The sequence below is a fragment of the Notamacropus eugenii genome, chromosome 6, assembly GCF_028372415.1.
Source record: "Notamacropus eugenii isolate mMacEug1 chromosome 6, mMacEug1.pri_v2, whole genome shotgun sequence".
NCBI classification, from domain to species: Eukaryota; Metazoa; Chordata; class Mammalia; order Diprotodontia; family Macropodidae; genus Notamacropus; species Notamacropus eugenii.
This window is the reverse complement of record NC_092877.1, coordinates 44714992-44733418: the sequence shown is the minus strand read 5'-3', so window position 1 is coordinate 44733418 and position 18427 is coordinate 44714992. Positions and strand designations below refer to the sequence as shown.

Genomic DNA, 18427 nt, shown 5'->3' with positions numbered 1-18427 from the left:
TCTAGCTAATTCAGAGGCTAGTCACTAGCTAACAAAAATTTTTGGCTAACTGGCATCATCAAATCACTCACCTCTCTAAAATCTGACACAAAAAAGGAGGTTGTTCCATCATATTCTATAAAATGCTTTGGGAATAACTTAATCCACGTATCATCTCCATAAAAGATGATTCTTTTCCCAGCTGCTTTTGCCTGCCCAATGAGGTTATCTTCCAGCAACACAGGAGAATTAAAGTTCATAACAGCGTCAATAAAGCCAGGGATGCTTCCTGTCATTAGGGCCTGTGTAGGAGGAAACATTAAAAAAAATTAGGTCACAAAACCATGGACTCTCAGAGACAGATAGTATTATGTAACATTTATAAAACAATTTAAGGTTCAGCCAGGCTTTCTTCACAACCACCCTGGGAGGTGGATGGGACAGTATCATTTTCATTTTACAGATGAAGAAAATGAGGCCCCAAGAGGTTTGAGTGACCCATGATTTTTACAATAGATTAGAGTGCTTCCCCAAGAGAAAAAAGATTATCCAGTCCAGGGGTAGGGAATCTGCGGCCTCAAGGTTTTCTAGGTCTTCAAGTGCAGTCCTCTGACTGAATCCAAACTTCACAGAACAAGTTCCCTTATTAAAGGATTTGCTCTGTAAAACTTGGACTCAGTCAAAAGGCTGTACCCAAGGACCTAGAAAGTCACAAGTGGCCTCGGGGTCACAGGTTTCCCACCCTGATCTAGTCCAAGCTTCTCCTTTTACAAACAGGTGAAATAAGCTTCAGAGTGGGGACATGATGTACCAAAAGTCCTACAGCTAAGTCATGGCAAGCCGGGAATGGAGCCCTGGAATGACTCACATTCCATGCTCTTTTACTTTAATGTGCTGGGATCCAAGGACAGAAAAACTAGAGACAAGAAGCCTAAACTCCAGATGAACTAGAGTAGACTTTTATCTTGTAGGCAATAGATCTCCATCAAAGATTTATAAGCAATGAAGTGACATAGTATAGAAGCATTTTTAAAAGACTAACAAGAGTGGCATAAGGATAAGAACTGGAGATTAAGGGTTGCCCATCTAGGTTCCTAAAGTGTGGGCAGGCTTCACATTTGATCCAAGGCATTGCTAGAAAACAGTATACTGGAGAAGTGGAAAATCAATGGTACAGTATGCTGCATAGGCTGTCAGACCCAACCCTGGCCAGTTTGTTGGAGTTAAAAAACAATCTGTCATAGAGGAAGCCTCAGGGGAGGGTTGGGGTTGGCAGAAAGTGAACTACTCAAAAACAAATAGGACCTCTTTGGGATACAGACCTAGCAGTGGTACTGATGGATCAAAGGGCATACACAGCTTTATAGCCCTCTGGGCATAGTTCCAAATTGCTCTCCAGGATGGTTGGACCAGTTTCCAAATCCACCAAAAGTGCATTACTGTCCCTATTTTTTCACATCCTGTCCAACATTTATCATTTTCCTTTTCTGTCATATTAGTCAATCTGATGGGTATGAGGTGGTACCTGAGAGTTGTTTTAATTTTCATATCTCTAATCAAGTCATTTAGAGCATTTTTTATGACTACAAATATCTCTGATTTTTTCATCTGAAAACTGCCTTTTGATATCCTTAGAAACCATCTATTTTGGTCTCATTTTACTGCATATACAAAAAAACTGAGAACAATAGAGGTAACTCATTATTAAAAGTCACACACAGCTCTAGTGGCAAAGAGAACTAGAATCCAAATCTTCAAATGCTTCATCCAATGTTACTTCTACTAAATCACACTGGCTCCCTTTAAAAGTCCTATAAAATAGGTATAAGTATACCGTTGAGATCCAATTATATTCAGGCCTCCAAGGTACTATCAAAGCATATGCACAGTACATAATATAACTGTCATAAATTTGACCTAAAATAATATGCTAGAGAAAAATCAGCACTGAACATTTAATTTACTTTCTTGCCTTCTTCATCCCAAGGAATTTAGGGAGGCAGTCTAGAAGGCCTATCTATTCCTTTTAAAATGCTGTTCAGGGAAGTCTTGCTATTTCTCACTCCCAATAAATCCCTTACAGCAAACAAGGGGATTCAAAATGATCCAACTGATCATTCTTTTTAAAAAACAACCAAACCTGTTAACATCCAAAGACATCCTAAAAGAATCCATATGTAAGTGCTTTGAAAACTACAAAGTATTATACAGGGTGTCCCAAAAGTCTTAGTATATCTTTAAGTCACATAAATGTTGAGAGTTATAAGGACTTAGAGAATAATAGTGCCTACAGTCTGACCCTCCTGTCTATATACGAACACTGCTTCTGTATCTGCAAAATTACATTTGGACCAGCTGGCCTCTAAGGTCCCTCAGGGCTCCAATAGGGGATGACAGGGTTTCTCTTTCCTCTTGGCCTCCATAATATCCACCTTCTCAATTATTCAATCAACCTACTAGCATTTATTAAGCACTTGCTGTGTGTCAGGAACTGTGCCAAACGCTGGAATCACAAAGACCAGAACCAATCTCTGATCTCGAGAAATACACCTTATAACAGAGAAGACTACACAAACATACATAGGGGCATTATCACATGAGAAAGGAAGGCACTGGCAGCTAGGAGGATGGAGAAAGGTCTCTTAGAGAAGGAAGCATGTGAGCCCAAGGTTTAGTACCTTTGGTATCAAAGACAGAGTGGTTAAGTGGCCAAGGCACTGGATGTGGTCTCTTCTGTACCTAAATCTATAATCCTACACAGACCTTCCCCCATCTGGCACCACTCTATCTTTTCATATTTCTCATATTTCTACACTTTCCTCCATATCTATGAACCAAGCACACTAGGGCTATTTACCATCTCCCTAACATTCCTCACAATTTCCAAATTTGAGGCCTTTGTTAACTCTGTCTGGATTTCCCTCCTTCCCTGTTAAATTCCTTACTAGTTCTTTAAGATCCAACTAAGGCTGTCTCCTCCATCAGGTCTTCCCTAATCCCCTTCAGGCAGTAACAATTTTTCATCCCCTAAACCTCACACAAATCACCTTGCTTGCACTTTACTAGTAGATTTACACTGTTGTTGTTTTACTACAGTTGTCTACTTATCATATTTCCTTGCTAGACAGTTCCAAGAGAGCAAAGAGAGGTCTTATATGAGATTTGTAGGTGCCTCAATATTAAGGATAGGGTTCTGTTTACAGCAAATACATGTTTGTTGAATTGAATCATATATATAAATTTTCTAAACCAGAAAGAAACACTTGGTAACATGGACCAGTCCCAAAAAGACAGCACTAATTCATCTCATTTTATCCCAAGTGACACAAGGCAGTTCTTCTCTGTTAGTGAAGAATCCTTGCCAGCATCTCAGAGTCAGTGATGACCGACCATGTCATTGCAAAAGAAGATAAAATATGATAAACTCAAAGGACCCCTGCTGTGCAAACTGTTCCATGCCACAGCAGTGGCGGTACTGGTACTGGTTAGCATACTAAGGCCTGAAGATCTTTGGCTCAGAGTGAAAGGAGCCAAAACAGAGGATGGGAGCTTGCTTCTTCACAAGGCTATCTATCCTTGGTGCTGAGAGAGAACGTTCAAGTCAGAGCAAAATAGAACACAGCAAAAAAGGCAAACTGCCTGGGAAAGGGGGAGGGGACAGTCAAGGCAGGAAATCAAAGTCAGCCTGGACAGCAAGGAACTCAGAAGGCCTTGCCTATAAAATAAGGCTACACATCCTGGAGAAAGGAGGAGCATCACCCTACCGCAACAGAGAAGACTGGTGACATTAAAAGATGAGAACACTCACTGCAACCTGGACCACAAGGGAATGAAATCCCTACCTGCCAAAGGTCCTACAATAGTCTTGAATCAGTGCTCTTGAATCAGTCAGATGGAAAGCATTGGGCATCAACTAATAACACATTCCACCCATAGTGCGGGACTAAATGGTGGCAGCAACTAAACAGATGCAAGGTGGGAAATGCCCAAGCAATGATGGGATTTTCCCTGCACATGTGAAGGAGGGAATTGTACAAGGCCCCTACAGGCAGGTTCACATTACCTTCCTTGTGGTCAGATCTCTCTGGCATGGAAAGTAACAAGAACTGTCTCAACTCCTGTTTAAGATGTGACCTGAAAAGTCTGAGATATACAAAAAAAGACATGGATAAAAACTGCACAGGAAAAGATGACACGGAGAGATTCTGATCAAGACCAGTGGAACTGGCATCCACCCCAATGAAATTATAAGTGCCAGGATAAGAAGAATGAGGGAAGCAGCAGTCTGGGAGAAAATGTAAAAGTACTTATTAGAAGTAGGGCACAGGGAATGCTATGTATGTAAGACTGTTTTTTTAAAGAAGTCTCAGGAAAGAAGAGATAAGGGTCAAGCAGGAACATATACATGAGCATATATCCACAGACAAATGACACTCACTCTCAATCTTCTGTTCCAATTGTCCTAATAAAATATTTTCCTCTCTACTTCTAGTTAACACACATGTAAAGCATTCTGCAAAACTTAAAGTTCTATGTGAGTGCCAACTAGGATCATTATCATTATTATTAACCCAGTAAAGACCCTGAAGATTGCTCTATGATGATCAGGATGTGTACTATCAAAACTACATATGCCTAAAGCTCCCAGCTATATAACGTCAACTTTTCATGAGGGGACCACTGAAAACTTAACCAGGGTGGCTTTTGGGGGATGGGCCCCCAAATAGGGCTACAGTGAGTAAAAGGGACCAGTCAAATCAAATAAATATTTGGTTTATCACAACTGAAGTTAGGATCAGAAATGTATGTAATGTTGTTCAGTCATGTCCAACTCTTTGTGATCCCACCTGAGACTTTCTTGGCAAAGATACTAGAGTGGTTTGCCATTTCCTTCCCCAGGTCTTTTTACAGATGAGGAAACTGAGACACCTAGTAAGTGTTTGAAGCTGAATTTGAACTCAGAAAGATGAGTCTTCCCGCTTCCCGGTCCAGGGCTCCATCCAGTGTCACCCAGCTGCCCTGTACATAATGTAGATTTTATTTTTATGCTTGTATAAGGACACTAACTCATTTATGCCCTCTTTACTTTCTTTGTTTCCTCCTAAAAATTCCTTTTGGAAAAATTCCAGTCTTGTTTCACTTGAAATAAAAGTTAAGAGTTTCCTTTTCTATACCCCCAGTCTTTTGTCAATAGCCTGCTAGTATCCAGGTGTGGTGCAATCAATGGTACCACATACATCTGCTTAAGCGCCACCAAGGAAGTGGCCAAGTGAAGGTAAATAAATAAGGAACTTAGGAGGGAAAGGGTCAAAGATAATTATGGATTTTTATCCCTTCCTGCTTAGCTTAAATTATCTTACACAAGAGGTCCCATGTAAATATCAGTCGTTACTATTATTACCATTATCTCTTTAGCTGTCTTTACCTCATCTTAATTTCAAGGCTTGGGGGGAGGTAGCTCTTTCTTACAAAAGGATGGAGAGCTTGCAAAAAGTTGTCTATACCCAAAGTTTCTATCTCCTAACTACCTACTCACTCTACTAAAACCACTCCTTTTAAGGTCACCAAATACCTCCTTGTGGGCAGATGCCCAGCTGGAGATCTTCTAGAGCTCTCTGCTGCCCAGCTTCTCACACTGAATGTTCCCTCCTCCTATGGCCTCAACCAAGGAGCCACTCTGCTTATCTTTCAAACTACTCCTGTTGCTGGAGCTGTTGTAGGGTTCCTTGGAAAACAGCCATCTGTTCCCTCCATTGGTTCTAATTCTTCTATACAACATGACCAATGTGGAAATATGTTTAATAAGAATATATAGGTAGAGCCTGTGCACGATGTCGTGGGCTGGGGGGAGGAGAGGGAGGTGAAAAATATTTAAAACTTATGGAAGTGAATGCTGAAAACTAAAAATAAATTCATTTACGAAAAGAAAAAAAAAGAAAACAGCCATCTACTACAATCCCCTACTTCTAAAGATGAAGAAATGGAGGCACTAAGAGGTTAAGTGCTTACCTAAAGGCATTCCAATCGAGCCAGAAACATTTATTAAACAGAGCTGGGACTCTGCATCACCTTTGAATTCTAAATCTCTGGCTTTTCCCACAAACCATATTGCCTTTTCTCTTCCTTCTCTATACTTTCTATCTGCCAGCTTCTTCATTTTTATAACTTCCAAATCTACATCTCCAGACCTGGCCTCCCTGTTGAGCTCAAATCTCATCTACAGCAGCCTACAGGACACAGCTGCCTACATGTCCCAACAATACTTCAAACCCGACACGTCCCAAACAGAGGTTATTTTCTTGCCCCCAAAAGCGGCCCTCCTTCTGGTTTTGCTGCTTCTATTCTATGACCCCATCAGGCCCCGTTTCCCAAACCTGAAGCTCTGGTGTGACTGTTCCCTCTGGCTCAACCTTCACAGACTACCACAACTTCTCTACTCATTCCTTTAACTCTGTTCCTAGGGCCATTCTCATGGGGTGCTTGGGCCCCAGCCCTAAAATCATGTCTCTGGAAGCCTCCCAATTTCTCAGAGAAAAATAGTGAGAAAAATTTCCCTTGTTGCAGAATACATTCTCTTATCAGGACACAGGGGTGCCTGGTCCAAGGATTTTTGTCCCTGGCTGGCCCAAGGACTCCTTCACACCAGATTCTCCAACATCTATGCCTCTGACAACTCCTTCAAGATCTGCTATCAACAAAGTTATCTCTGCAAAACTCCCTACATTTTCCCATCCATAGCTCCCTGAGACACCTGGACCCCTTGCATTACCAAATTATTATCTCTCGAATATAAGCCCCAGCACCATCCTCACTATCTCACAGGTTCCCTAAGGACCTTTGCCAACTTTTGCTGAAGTATTATAATAAACTATTTGCCACTTGACTAAGAGAAGGCTTAAGCATGTGAAGTGCCTTGGCATTCCCAGGTCCCAGCACCTCGAAAATTCATCAAGTCCACTACTACAGGCCCTCATGACCATTCACCTCCAATGTTACAGACACATGCACACATCTCTGCCAGCTCCACTCTCTCCTGTTCCAATTTATCCTTCATACTGTTGCCAAAATATCTTCCTTATCCACTAACCAAGAGGCAGCATGATATAGTGGATAGAGAGCTGGCCTCAGTCAGGAACACCCAAGTTAAATTCCTAGGCTGCCTAATAAGGAAAGTCATCTAACCTTTCAGTGCCTCTCTGAGCTACAGAGCAGATGCCTATGCGCACTGGCTGTGGGAGTTTCCTCATTAGGAATTACTTATACCAATGAACTCACAGGCTTAAGGCAGGAGAAGAGGCGGTGGTACCCAAAACTCACAGAACTAGACACGTTAGTCCTAGACTCAATCATCTCCAGCAGCTCTCTATGACTGCTCTGCCTAGTCCAGTCCTGTATCTTCTCCACAAACAACACGCATCTCTCCACCTTATCTCATGGTATTAACAACTCTCCATTCCTCATTCCCCACAATACACTCCCCACCCTGCCCTGCTAGCATGCCCTGCACTTTATCTGAGGAACATCCTCCTCTCCCTCTTCACTGGCTGAATTCCTAATTCCTTTAAACTCAAATGAAATAATACCTCCTTCATTAATGAATCATCTCTAATCCTCAACAGGTCACTAACACATTGCTTACACATTTTTAATGCACTTACACAGCATATCCCAGAAGTCTTTTTAAGCTATTAAAGTTTAGGAAGAAAGAGGATGAAGTGACAGTTATTAAGGGTCAATGCTGCACTAAAACTTCTGGGACACTGTATTCTGTCTCACAGGTATCTGTTCCTGTCTTATCCCCTCCTAGAGTTCAGACAGACGACCTTAGTTACCCCCGGTATCTGCCCTGGTACCTACGACAACGCTCTCTGTATCCAGAGAGCTCTAGCTAAATTTTAGATGAATGAACAAAAGAACTTCCTCTAGTTCAAGCTCTTCTATGAAGCAGCTCCACGGTCACTTTGTCTCTCCAGGGTGCGTTCCCTCAGATGTTAAGCTAACATGTTTGGACACAGTCTCCTCCAAGATCCCTTTTGGTTCTAAAGTTCTGCACTTTTGGACTGTAATGGTTAAACACAATCATGCACAGGTGTGGAAAGCCACAAGCAAGATCTTGCTGAATGGTAAAGCCACAGCTCCTTCCTCCCTCAGATCTCCCTGAGATCCGTTCTAAGGCCAAAGATTCCAAAGGGCCTTTCCTGGGGATTCATCAGGCAAGTGCTGACTTTCATTGCTAACAGAAGGTGCAATACCAAGGTTCAAAACCATGTTACTGGGATATTTCCAGACCCATCTCCTGCATTACTACTAAGTTAATTTACACAGAGTGTAAAAGAATAAAGATATTGGTGTAGATTCTAAGAAGTGGGATAAATAGAGCCACTCTGTTAAACTATGAGATTACAGAACACCATATCAAACTGTTTACCTTGATTCGAGGTAGAGTGACAGTGGGTGGCTTTGCTTCTGCTATAAAACTATGAGCGAATCCTTTTTCCATAAGATATGTTGTATAAGGCATGAATTGCACACCCTTTGATCCAAACACAAAATCACTTCTCAAGCCATCCACCAGCATGATAACAACTTTTTTGAAGAGAGGAGGCGGAAGCTGGGTCCAGTTGGAACTTGGTCCTACAAAGTATTTAAAAAGGGGAAAAGAAAAGAACTTAAATTTCCGTGACACAAAGTTGTTAAACACAATGTTAAAAATCAGCTGAGGTCTATTGTAAAATGATGGGATATTTACTAAACACTACTATAGTAATATATATCATAAATTCTATATTCTATATATAATTATATATATGTTTGAACCAAGGTAGGTTCAAAAGTCTCTAACCCAGGACTGTTTTACATATATCCAACAGAACCTTCCTATAAACGTTTCACTACTGAGCTGTAAAGAGGTTCTGCTACTGAATTTCATATTACCTGCGAACTCCATTTCCCTCTCTAATATCCTTTCCAGACAGCAAATAACCTCTCTAGACCTTCTATGGCAAGAAATGAAAAGCAAATGATCAACATACTCATGATAAGAATATTTAGTAGATAGTTAATATATTAATCATTTATTATTATAATATATTATAATATATTAATCATTAATCAATTATACATTAATCAATCAATAAGGATTATTTTTAAGTACCTTCTATGTGCCAGGCAACGTGACAGGCCTTGATGATTTAAAAACAAAAATACTACAGGCCTTTACTTCAAGGAGCTTATATTACATTGAGAGTAACATGTCTGCATCTAAGTATATACAATATAAATTCAAGGTTATTTAGAGCAAAGAGGGTAACAAGAACTGGAGGTAGAAGGGGTCAAGTTAAGCCAACAAGCATTTATTAAACTCCTACTATATGCCAGGTATTGTGCTAAGCACTAGAGACACAAAGTAAGTTTAAAAAAAATTCTGGAAAGGTTTTATGTAAAAGGCAGTGTCTGAGTTAAATTTTGAAGGAAACGGGATTCTAAAGAGCTGAAGTGAAGAAAAGAAATCTTTCCAGACATGAAGAGCAGCCATAAAGAAAACACACTAGAAGAGCAATAGAAACCAATATAACTCACAACCATGGGGAGAGGAAATGAAAGAGGACAGCAAGCCAAAAATTCCAATAAGGAAAAACTTCTGGGAATGAGAGACAAAGGCTTTCCTAGGGGAAGCAAAAAGTGAGACACAGTCTCCATTTATGTTTGTGTTAGATCTTATTCTACTAGAGGAACAGGTAGGAAAGTCGTGTTAAAGGGGTCCAAGAGGAGAAAGGATACATGAGGGATGGAAGAAACAGTCAAGGTCTGTCCAAACAAATACAAAGATGAGTACAAGTCAAGAAAAAAGCTAAGAAATTATTCTAAGACTTTATCATTACAAATTAATAACTATTGGGAAAGTAGATGTCCTCTCATACCCATCTCATAAAATTTATAGTTTAAAAAAAAAACCAGCCCTACAGACTCTCAAGAAGACTTCCTGTCTACCTGCTCAGGGATGGGATACAGGAGGAAAAGATGAGGTTAGAAAAAAACAGTAAGAAATAACAGCCAACTGTAGCTGATAGGGAGCAAGAAAGCCAGGCTCAATTGATCACAGCAAAGAAAGAAGATTATCAGTGGGGCTGTGCTTTGACTGAATAAATTCACCTGGGGATTTTTATGATCAAAAAGGTACTGTGCTAACATACGTAGCATTGGGCTGTCAAAAGTCCTGATGGTTAACCCAAAATTAATGCTGGCACTGGGAGCAGAGTCATTTTGGGAATTGGCAGCACACAGCAGAGGATAGATGGATATTTGGGAGGTGCTCAACAGAAGTGGGAAGTCATTCTGCTTTGGTCTCAAAGCTACGTGAGCTACAGCAAGCCCTGGGAGGGGACTCATAAGGTAAGCATAGAAACCATACTGCAGTAAGTTAGAGGAGGTCAAGAGAGCTAGGTTATGAAGAGAGAGTGTGGAAGGTATTCAGTCTTCTTGAGCAGTGGTGTAAAAATCAAATAGAAGTAGAGGCTACTAATCCAGACATAAGGACCCCTGCAGGTTGCAAAAGGACTTAGTTTTAAAATGTAATGTTTCATCTATGTTTTATTGTATTTTTCTTTCTTTTATTATATCTCCCAATCACATTTTAATCTGGTGCAGGTCTCTTTGGCACCCACAGGCCTTCTGCTTGACATCTCTGCTCAGGAGGCATTTGGATAATCCTGAGCAATCCCTAACCATTTACGGCCATACACACAAAGCTAAAGAATGCCAAATATTGTAGTGATAACCCACATTTGTATAGTGCTTTAGAGTTCACAAAGCACTCTTCACATCTACTTACCAGTACAATTTTATTAGTCTCATAAAAAACTGAGGCTCAGGATGCTTAAGTAAATCCATAGTTACAGTGATAATGTGTCAAAGACTCAAACCCAAGTCTTCTCCAACTATGATATCTCTGAATCAGAAATTAAAGGTAAAATTGGTTCATACATTTTTTTTTGCATCGCTCACCACAATGAATGTTACTGTGGATCAGATGGCTATGAAAGCTTGGCGGGGGAGGGCTGGGCTCTGTGAGGGAGTTAGGGGAGAACTGGACAATCACTCAGCTCTCTGCAGGATGCCAAGGAGCGGTAAATGTACAGCAACATCACACATGCTCTAAGTCCCAGGAAACTCTCTGCGTATCATCAGAAGGATCCCACCTCCCCCAAAAAACGGACAATCTTCTCCCATATTAGTGGAAGATGTTTTGATACCAAGGCCCAGCTAGGAAGAAAAGCTCATGACTGTTCTTCTCCCCACCCCAGGGAACATGTTACACACATTTACATGGGATAGAAAATAGGAGAGTATGTGTCCAACATATGTTAATGGTGAAGAGGGGAAAATGTTTGCGTACCTTCCCGATGTCATTTAAGAATTCTGAAGTGACTTTAAAAATACAAAACAAAAAGTCTGTACTTAGAGCCATTTTTCAACGGGTCAGTAATATCCAGTGAATAGTTTCATACCAGTACAGCTAAGTGACCAGGCTCTAAAATAGATCATTTTAAGTTTTGAAGTATCCTCCTCCTAAAAATCTATACATTCATACCTGGAGAAGCTGTTAATACTTTTTTTTGGGAGCAATGGCTCTCAAACCACTGAGGCTCACTATCCCCGTTACTGTAGCATCATGATCTACTGGGCAACGAAGGAGCAGAAAAAAAATTAACCTGTACAATTAAGGCATGTAAATGCCTTTTTCCCTGTGGGGGTGGGGTTTGGGGGAAGTATAGTTAAAATTGAGGTCCAAGGGAACTAGTTCTACAGGCCCTAGAGAGTGTGGAAATTACAAATCGGGGTTCTGTGCCTCCAACACTGGGGGCAGGAATCCTGCACCGAGACCTCTCCCCTGGAGCACACTTTCTACACTACCACCCTGCTGTACTGAACACAGGTTTCTAAATCACACTGTTGGACTCTGGGTGATTACTTATGTCTGTCACACTTGTAAAATGTGCCTATTTAACAACTTTATTTCCCCTAGTGTCAACTTTGTGTAATTCTAACTTACATCCAATTCAAGCACAAGCCAAGACATCACCTTTGGGATGTACTTTGTCCTGATTTCATTTAAAATGGGTGGGAAGGTCTAAGGTTGCTGTCTCTTTGCAGCCTTTAATGAGCTACACCTAAGGGGAACTTAAAATTCACCACCAGGAAGGTGGAGACAATGCCTCGCACATAGTATGGCTTTCATAAATTTTCACTGGAGAAACTGAACGAACCACAGACACACACAAACTAAAGGCATCTCTGGGGAGGCCAAGGAAGTTGGACGCTGGATCCTTCTGGAGGAATCTCAGTAGAGGCAGGGAAGGGTGTGGACCCAAAAAGGGCAGGAGAGGCCAGAGCTGATCAGTCAGACGTAGGGGAGGCCCCGCCACCCCCCATGAGTTGAGAGAGCCCTGACCTGCAGAGCAAGAGGGGGCTTGGGGCGGGGAGGAGCCCCCCCTCACCTGAAGTGGGGGGGGGTGGAGGAGAGGGTAGGAAGGGGAAGATCTTAAAAGAGAGGCATGAAGGGGAAGGCAGGAGAGAAGGCAGAGGGGAAGGGTATGAAGGGCAGGCCCCCCCCAGGTGTATGGGGGGGACACATCCTGGGGTGGGGGCAGGAGCACCCTAAGGTGAGGTGTATGGAGGGTGGGGGAGGCACAGGAGGAGGCGGGAGCGGCACGCAGGAGGGGATGCCGGGGAGGGAGGGGTATGAAGGGCAGGCCCCCCCCAGGTGTATGGGGGGGACACATCCTGGGGTGGGGGCAGGACCACGCTAAGGTGAGGTGTATGGAGGGTGGGGGAGGCACAGGAGGAGGCGGGAGCGGCACGCAGGAGGGGATGCCGGGGAGGGAGGGGTATGAAGGGCAGGCCCCCCCCAGGTGTATGGGGGGACACATCCTGGGGTGGGGGCGGGACCACCCTAAGGTGAGGTGTATGGAGCGTGGGGGAGGCACAGGAAGAGGCGGGAGCGGCACGCAGGAGGGGATGCCGGGGAGGGAGGGGTATGAAGGGCAGGCCCCCCCCAGGTGTATGGGGGGACACATCCTGGGGTGGGGGCGGGACCACCCTAAGGTGAGGTGTATGGAGCGTGGGGGAGGCACAGGAAGAGGCGGGAGCGGCACGCAGGAGGGGATGCCGGGGAGGGAGGGGTATGAAGGGCAGGCCCCCCCCAGGTGTATGGGGGGGACACATCCTGGGGTGGGGGCAGGACCACGCTAAGGTGAGGTGTATGGAGGGTGGGGGAGGCACAGGAGGAGGCGGGAGCGGCACGCAGGAGGGGATGCCGGGGAGGGAGGGGTATGAAGGGCAGGCCCCCCCCAGGTGTATGGGGGGACACATCCTGGGGTGGGGGCGGGACCACCCTAAGGTGAGGTGTATGGAGCGTGGGGGAGGCACAGGAAGAGGCGGGAGCGGCACGCAGGAGGGGATGCCGGGGAGGGAGGGGTATGAAGGGCAGGCCCCCCCCAGGTGTATGGGGGGACACATCCTGGGGTGGGGGCGGGACCACCCTAAGGTGAGGTGTATGGAGCGTGGGGGAGGCACAGGAAGAGGCGGGAGCGGCACGCAGGAGGGGATGCCGGGGAGGGAGGGGTAGGAAGGGCAGGCCCCCCCCAGGTGTATGGGGGGACACATCCTGGGGTGGGGGCGGGACCACCCTAAGGTGAGGTGTATGGAGCGTGGGGGAGGCACAGGAAGAGGCGGGAGCGGCACGCAGGAGGGGATGCCGGGGAGGGAGGGGTAGGAAGGGGAGGCCGCCCCAGGTGTATGGGGGGACACATCCTGGGGCGGGGGTGGGGGGCACCGGTGGGAGGCTCCAGGGGACGGGGAGAGGGATGGAGCGGGGAGGACAGGAGCGGAGCGGAGGAGCTCCGGGACCGAGGGAGAGGAGGCTCAGCCTCCGTACCTGCCGCGGGCTCCGGCGCAGGGGGCAGGGGCCGGACCCGGGACGCAGAGCGCACCGACACCGGGAAGAAACCCCGGAGAAAGACAGCGACCCCGAGCACCTCAATCACCACGCAGCAGGCGGCGAAGGCCCCGGAGCCCAGCCGCATGGCGGCTCTTGTGCCGCCGGCACCGCAGAGCCCCCCAGGCCGACCTCGCTGGACCTCGAGTCCGGCCCGACCACGGACGCGCTGCCGGGACGACACAACACACTGAGCATGCGTGTTTGCACCCGGCCCGTGAGCGAGCGGGTTCCCAGGGATTCCTGTGATTGGTGCTCGGCTGACGGAGGGCGGAGCTTTGAAGTCCTGCCGGAAGTAAGTTGCCGGTACTTCGGCCTACTCTATTTCAAGTTCCACTAGGGTGTGGAGGCTGCCTTTGTATTGGGATGCTAGGATCCGTATGGTAGTCATAGAAGCCGGCACAAGGTCCGGTATCGAACCGCGGTGCCTCCTTCTCCTTCGACCCCGAGAAACTCGCGATTCAGGCTCAGCCTGAGGCCTTTGCGGCCTTGCTGGCCCGGTGCCGCGCATGCGCCTGTGTCTACGCTTGCGCTATTCGCTCGCGGGCCTGCGTCCTGCAGAAACAGCCTGAGACTTGTCCGGCCTCCCTCGTGGGGCCGGTGTCTTACTCTGCGCTGGCCCATCGACGGGGACGTAGGTTTTTTGGTTTTAATTTGGGGAATTCAAACCGTAAATTCCCGGGGTTGGAACTGCCCACACCAGTGCACTTCAGAGGCTCATGGATCACTTAGCTGAATATTCTTCCCAAGGACAGGGAATCTTCCAGACTCTAAACCCAGCCCTTCCCAACCAGCCAAGAACAAGCCGCGCCCGCAGATCTTCAGGGCCCACCTCTCTGAAGTTCGGGGCACCTGCTCTCTGCATAGCCGGTGACCCCAGGATTCAGCTGTCACCGGAAGAACCCCAGCCTTCTTTTGGTTGTCTCCTGCCCCTTTGTTCTTTACTGCCGGGGGCAGCAGAGCAAAGGGGAGCCTTCGTCCCAAGCCGCTCCTGGACTTCACGGCGGGTGTGATCGTGGTATGGACCTGTGACCTTGAACGAGATCATTTGTTCTTTTGGAAGGCAGCCATCGTGTTTTTTTAATCTCTTTTTTCTCAATTACATGTAAAAAATTGTAACATTCATGTTTTAAAAAATTGTAACATTCATGTTTTAAAAAATTGTAACATTCATGTTTTAAAAAATTGTAACATTCATGTTTTAAAAAATTGTAACATTCATGTTTTAAAATTTTGAATTCCTATTTCTCTTCATGTGTCCTCCTTAAGAAGGCAAGAAAATGGATACAGATTATACCTGTGCAGTCTTGCAAAATATATTTCTGTATTAGCCGTATTGCCAAATAAAACAGACCAAAAGAAAATGGAAAATAAAGTTGAAAAAGTATGCTTTGATCTGTATTCAGACTCCACCACCAGTTATGTGGATAGGATTTTTCCTTCCAAGTTCTTTGAAGTTGTCTTGGAACATTGAATTGTTCTGGAATAGCTACCTCATTTACAGTTGATGATCGTACGGTATTGGTGTTACCATGTGCGGATGTTCTGGTTCTGCTCTCTCACTCTGCATCAGTTCATGTGAATCTTTCCGTCTACTGTGTCATTTCTCATAGATAGCACAATGGTATTCATCACAATCATGTACTACAACTTGTTCAGCCATACCCTGATTGTTGGGCCCCCTTTCAATTTCCAGTGCTTTGCCAACGCAAAAAAGAACTGTTTTAAATACCTTTGTACAAACAGGTCTTTTTTCTTTTCCTTTGATCACTTTAGGATACAAATGGTAGTGGTATTGCTGAATCAAAGGGTATGCACAGTTTTATAGTCCGTGGGACATAACTTCCAAACTGCTCTCCAGAATGGTCAGATCAGTTCATAACTGTTCCAAAAGTATGCTAGTTATTTTTCCACATCCTCACCGACATTTGTAACTTTCTTTTTTTGTCATATTAGCCACTCAGGTTTGAGTTGGTACTTCAGAGTTGTTTTAATTTGCATTTCTCTAATCAATAGAGATTTAGAGCATTTTTACATGACTATAGATAGCTTTGGTTTGTTCTGAAAACTGCTTGTTCGTATCCTTTGCTCATTTATAATGGGGGAATGACTCATATCCTTGTAAGTTTGGCTTATTTTTCTATATATTTGAGAAATGAGGCCTTTATCAGAGAGAACTGCTGTAAAAAGAAATTTCTCCCAATTTCCTGCTTTCCTTCTAATCTTGGCTGCATTAGTTTTGTTTATGCAAAGTCTTCTTCATATGATATAGTCAAAATTATGCATTTTACATCCTATAATGCTCTCTATCTCTTCTTTGGTGATAAATTCGTCCCTTATTCTTCAATCTGACAGGTAAAATATTCCATGCTCCCCCAATTTGTTTATGACATCACCCTTTATGTCTAAATTATATACTCATTTTTGACCTTATCTTGGTATATGATGTGAGATGTTGGTCTATACCTAGGTTCTGCCAAATTGCTTTCTAGTTTTCCCAGCAATTTTTGTCAAATAGTGAGTTCATGTCCCAAACGTTTGGATGTCTGGGTTTATCAAACACTAGATTACAGTGGTCATTTACTACTGTACATTACATACCTAATCTATTCCACCGATTTACCACTATTTCTTAGCCAGTATTAGACTGTTTGATGACTAACACTTTATAATATGGTTTGAGATGTGGTACTGCTAGGTTGCTTTCTTTCACATTTTTTTTTATTGATTCTCTTGATATTCTCGATCTTTTGTTCTTCCAGATGAATTTTGTTATTATTTTCTTAGCTCTATGAAATAATTTTTTGATGGTTTAGTATGGCACTGAATAAATTAATTTAGATAGAATTGTCATTTTTATTATATTGACTTGGCCTACCCAATTGTTTAGATCTCACTTTATTTGTGTGAAAAGTATTTTATAATTATATTCATATATTCCTGAATTTGTCTTGGTAGGTACACTCCCAGGTATTTTGTATTGTCTGCAGTTATTTTAAATGGCATTTCTCTTGCTATCTCTTCCTGCAGTATTTTGTTGGTAATATAGAAATGCTAATGATTTATATGGGTTCAATTTATATCCTGTAATTTTAGTGAAGTTAATTATTTCAGGTAATTTTTTAGTTGCTTCTCTAGGATTCTCTTAAGTATACCATCACATAATATGCAAAGAGTAATAGTTTTGTTTTCTCATCACTTTCTCTGATTCCTTCAATTTCTTTTTCTTCTCATTGTCATAGCTAGCATTTATAGTACAGTATTGATACTGTGGTGATAATAGGCATTCTTGTTTCACCCCTGATTTTTATTGGGGAGGTATCTAGCTTATTCTCATTAAATGATGGTTGATGGTTTTAGATAGATAGTACTTATTTTAAGGAATGCTCCATTTATTTCTATGCTTTCTAGTGTTTTGAGTAAGAGTGGGTGTGGTAGTTTATCAAAAGTTTTTTCTGCATCTATTAAGATAATCATGTGATTTCTGTTCATTTTGTTATTGATATGGTCTATTATGCTGGTAGTTTTCCTAATATTTAACCAGCCCTGCATTCCTGGTATAAATCTCACCTGGTCATAGCATATGAATTTTGTGATATATTGCTGTAATCTCCTTGCTAGTATTTTATTTAAAATTTTTTACATCAGAATTCATTAGGGAAATTGGTTTTTATTTTTCTTTCTTTGCTTTTGCCCTTTTTGATTTTAGTATCAGCACATTATTTGTGTTGTAAAAGGAATTTGGAAAGATTCCTTCTTTGTCTGTTATTCCAGATAGTTTATATGGCATTGAAATGAGTCGTTCTTTCCATTTGGTCCAGGAGACTTTTTTTTTCTTAAGGAACTCATTGATGGTTTGTTCAATTTCTTTTGCTCAGATAGGGTTATTTAAGTATTCTATTTCCTCTTCTGTTAGTCTGGGCAATTTATATTTTGGTAAATATTCATCAATTACTGCTTTACACCCATAAGTTTTGGTATGTTGTCTCATTGTCATTCAGTTTAATGAAATTATTTATGGTTACTATAATTTGGTTTTTGACTCACTCTTTCTTTAGGTTATTTAGTTTCAAATTAATATTTAATCTATATGTCCATGACCCTTTATTGAATATAATTTTTATTGCATTATGTTCTAAAAAGGATGCATTTAATATGACTGCTTTTCTGCATTTTGTTATTACATTTTTATGTCCTAATACATGGTTGATTTTTTTGACAGTGCTATGTACAGCTTAGAAAAAGGTCTATTTCTCTCTATTCCCATTCAGTTTTCTCCGGAAATCTATCATACCTAAATTTTCTATTCTATTCATCTCCTTAATTTCTTTCTTGTTTATTTTATGGTTAGATTTATTTCTTCCTATAACTCATTTAACTTTTACTTTGAGAATTTGGATGCTATATCAATTGGTGCATATATGTTTAGTATTGATATTACTTAGTGTCTAT

At 42.9% G+C, this 18427-nt stretch overlaps 1 protein-coding gene across 7 annotated transcripts in view; it reads right to left on the bottom strand.

The window, feature by feature from the left end:
- Positions 1-15474, bottom strand: part of PIGG (phosphatidylinositol glycan anchor biosynthesis class G (EMM blood group)) — a 93651-nt gene extending 78177 nt beyond the window's left edge. For 3 of the 7 annotated variants that reach the window (XR_011969388.1, XM_072619724.1, XM_072619723.1), the window contains exons 1-3: positions 13916-15466; positions 8408-8613; positions 72-281 (exon numbers count right to left, since the gene is read on the bottom strand). Coding sequence is in view for 6 of the 7 variants with exons in the window: in XM_072619724.1 (XP_072475825.1) it covers positions 72-281; positions 8408-8613; positions 13916-14063 (564 nt within the window). In the remaining variant the exon portion in view is untranslated. Of the gene's footprint in view, positions 1-71; positions 282-8407; positions 8614-13915 lie in introns of all 7 variants that reach the window. The other 4 variants (XM_072619725.1, XM_072619726.1, XM_072619722.1 and 1 more) reach the window with 4 other exon arrangements.
- Positions 15475-18427: the final 2953 nt, after the last annotated feature.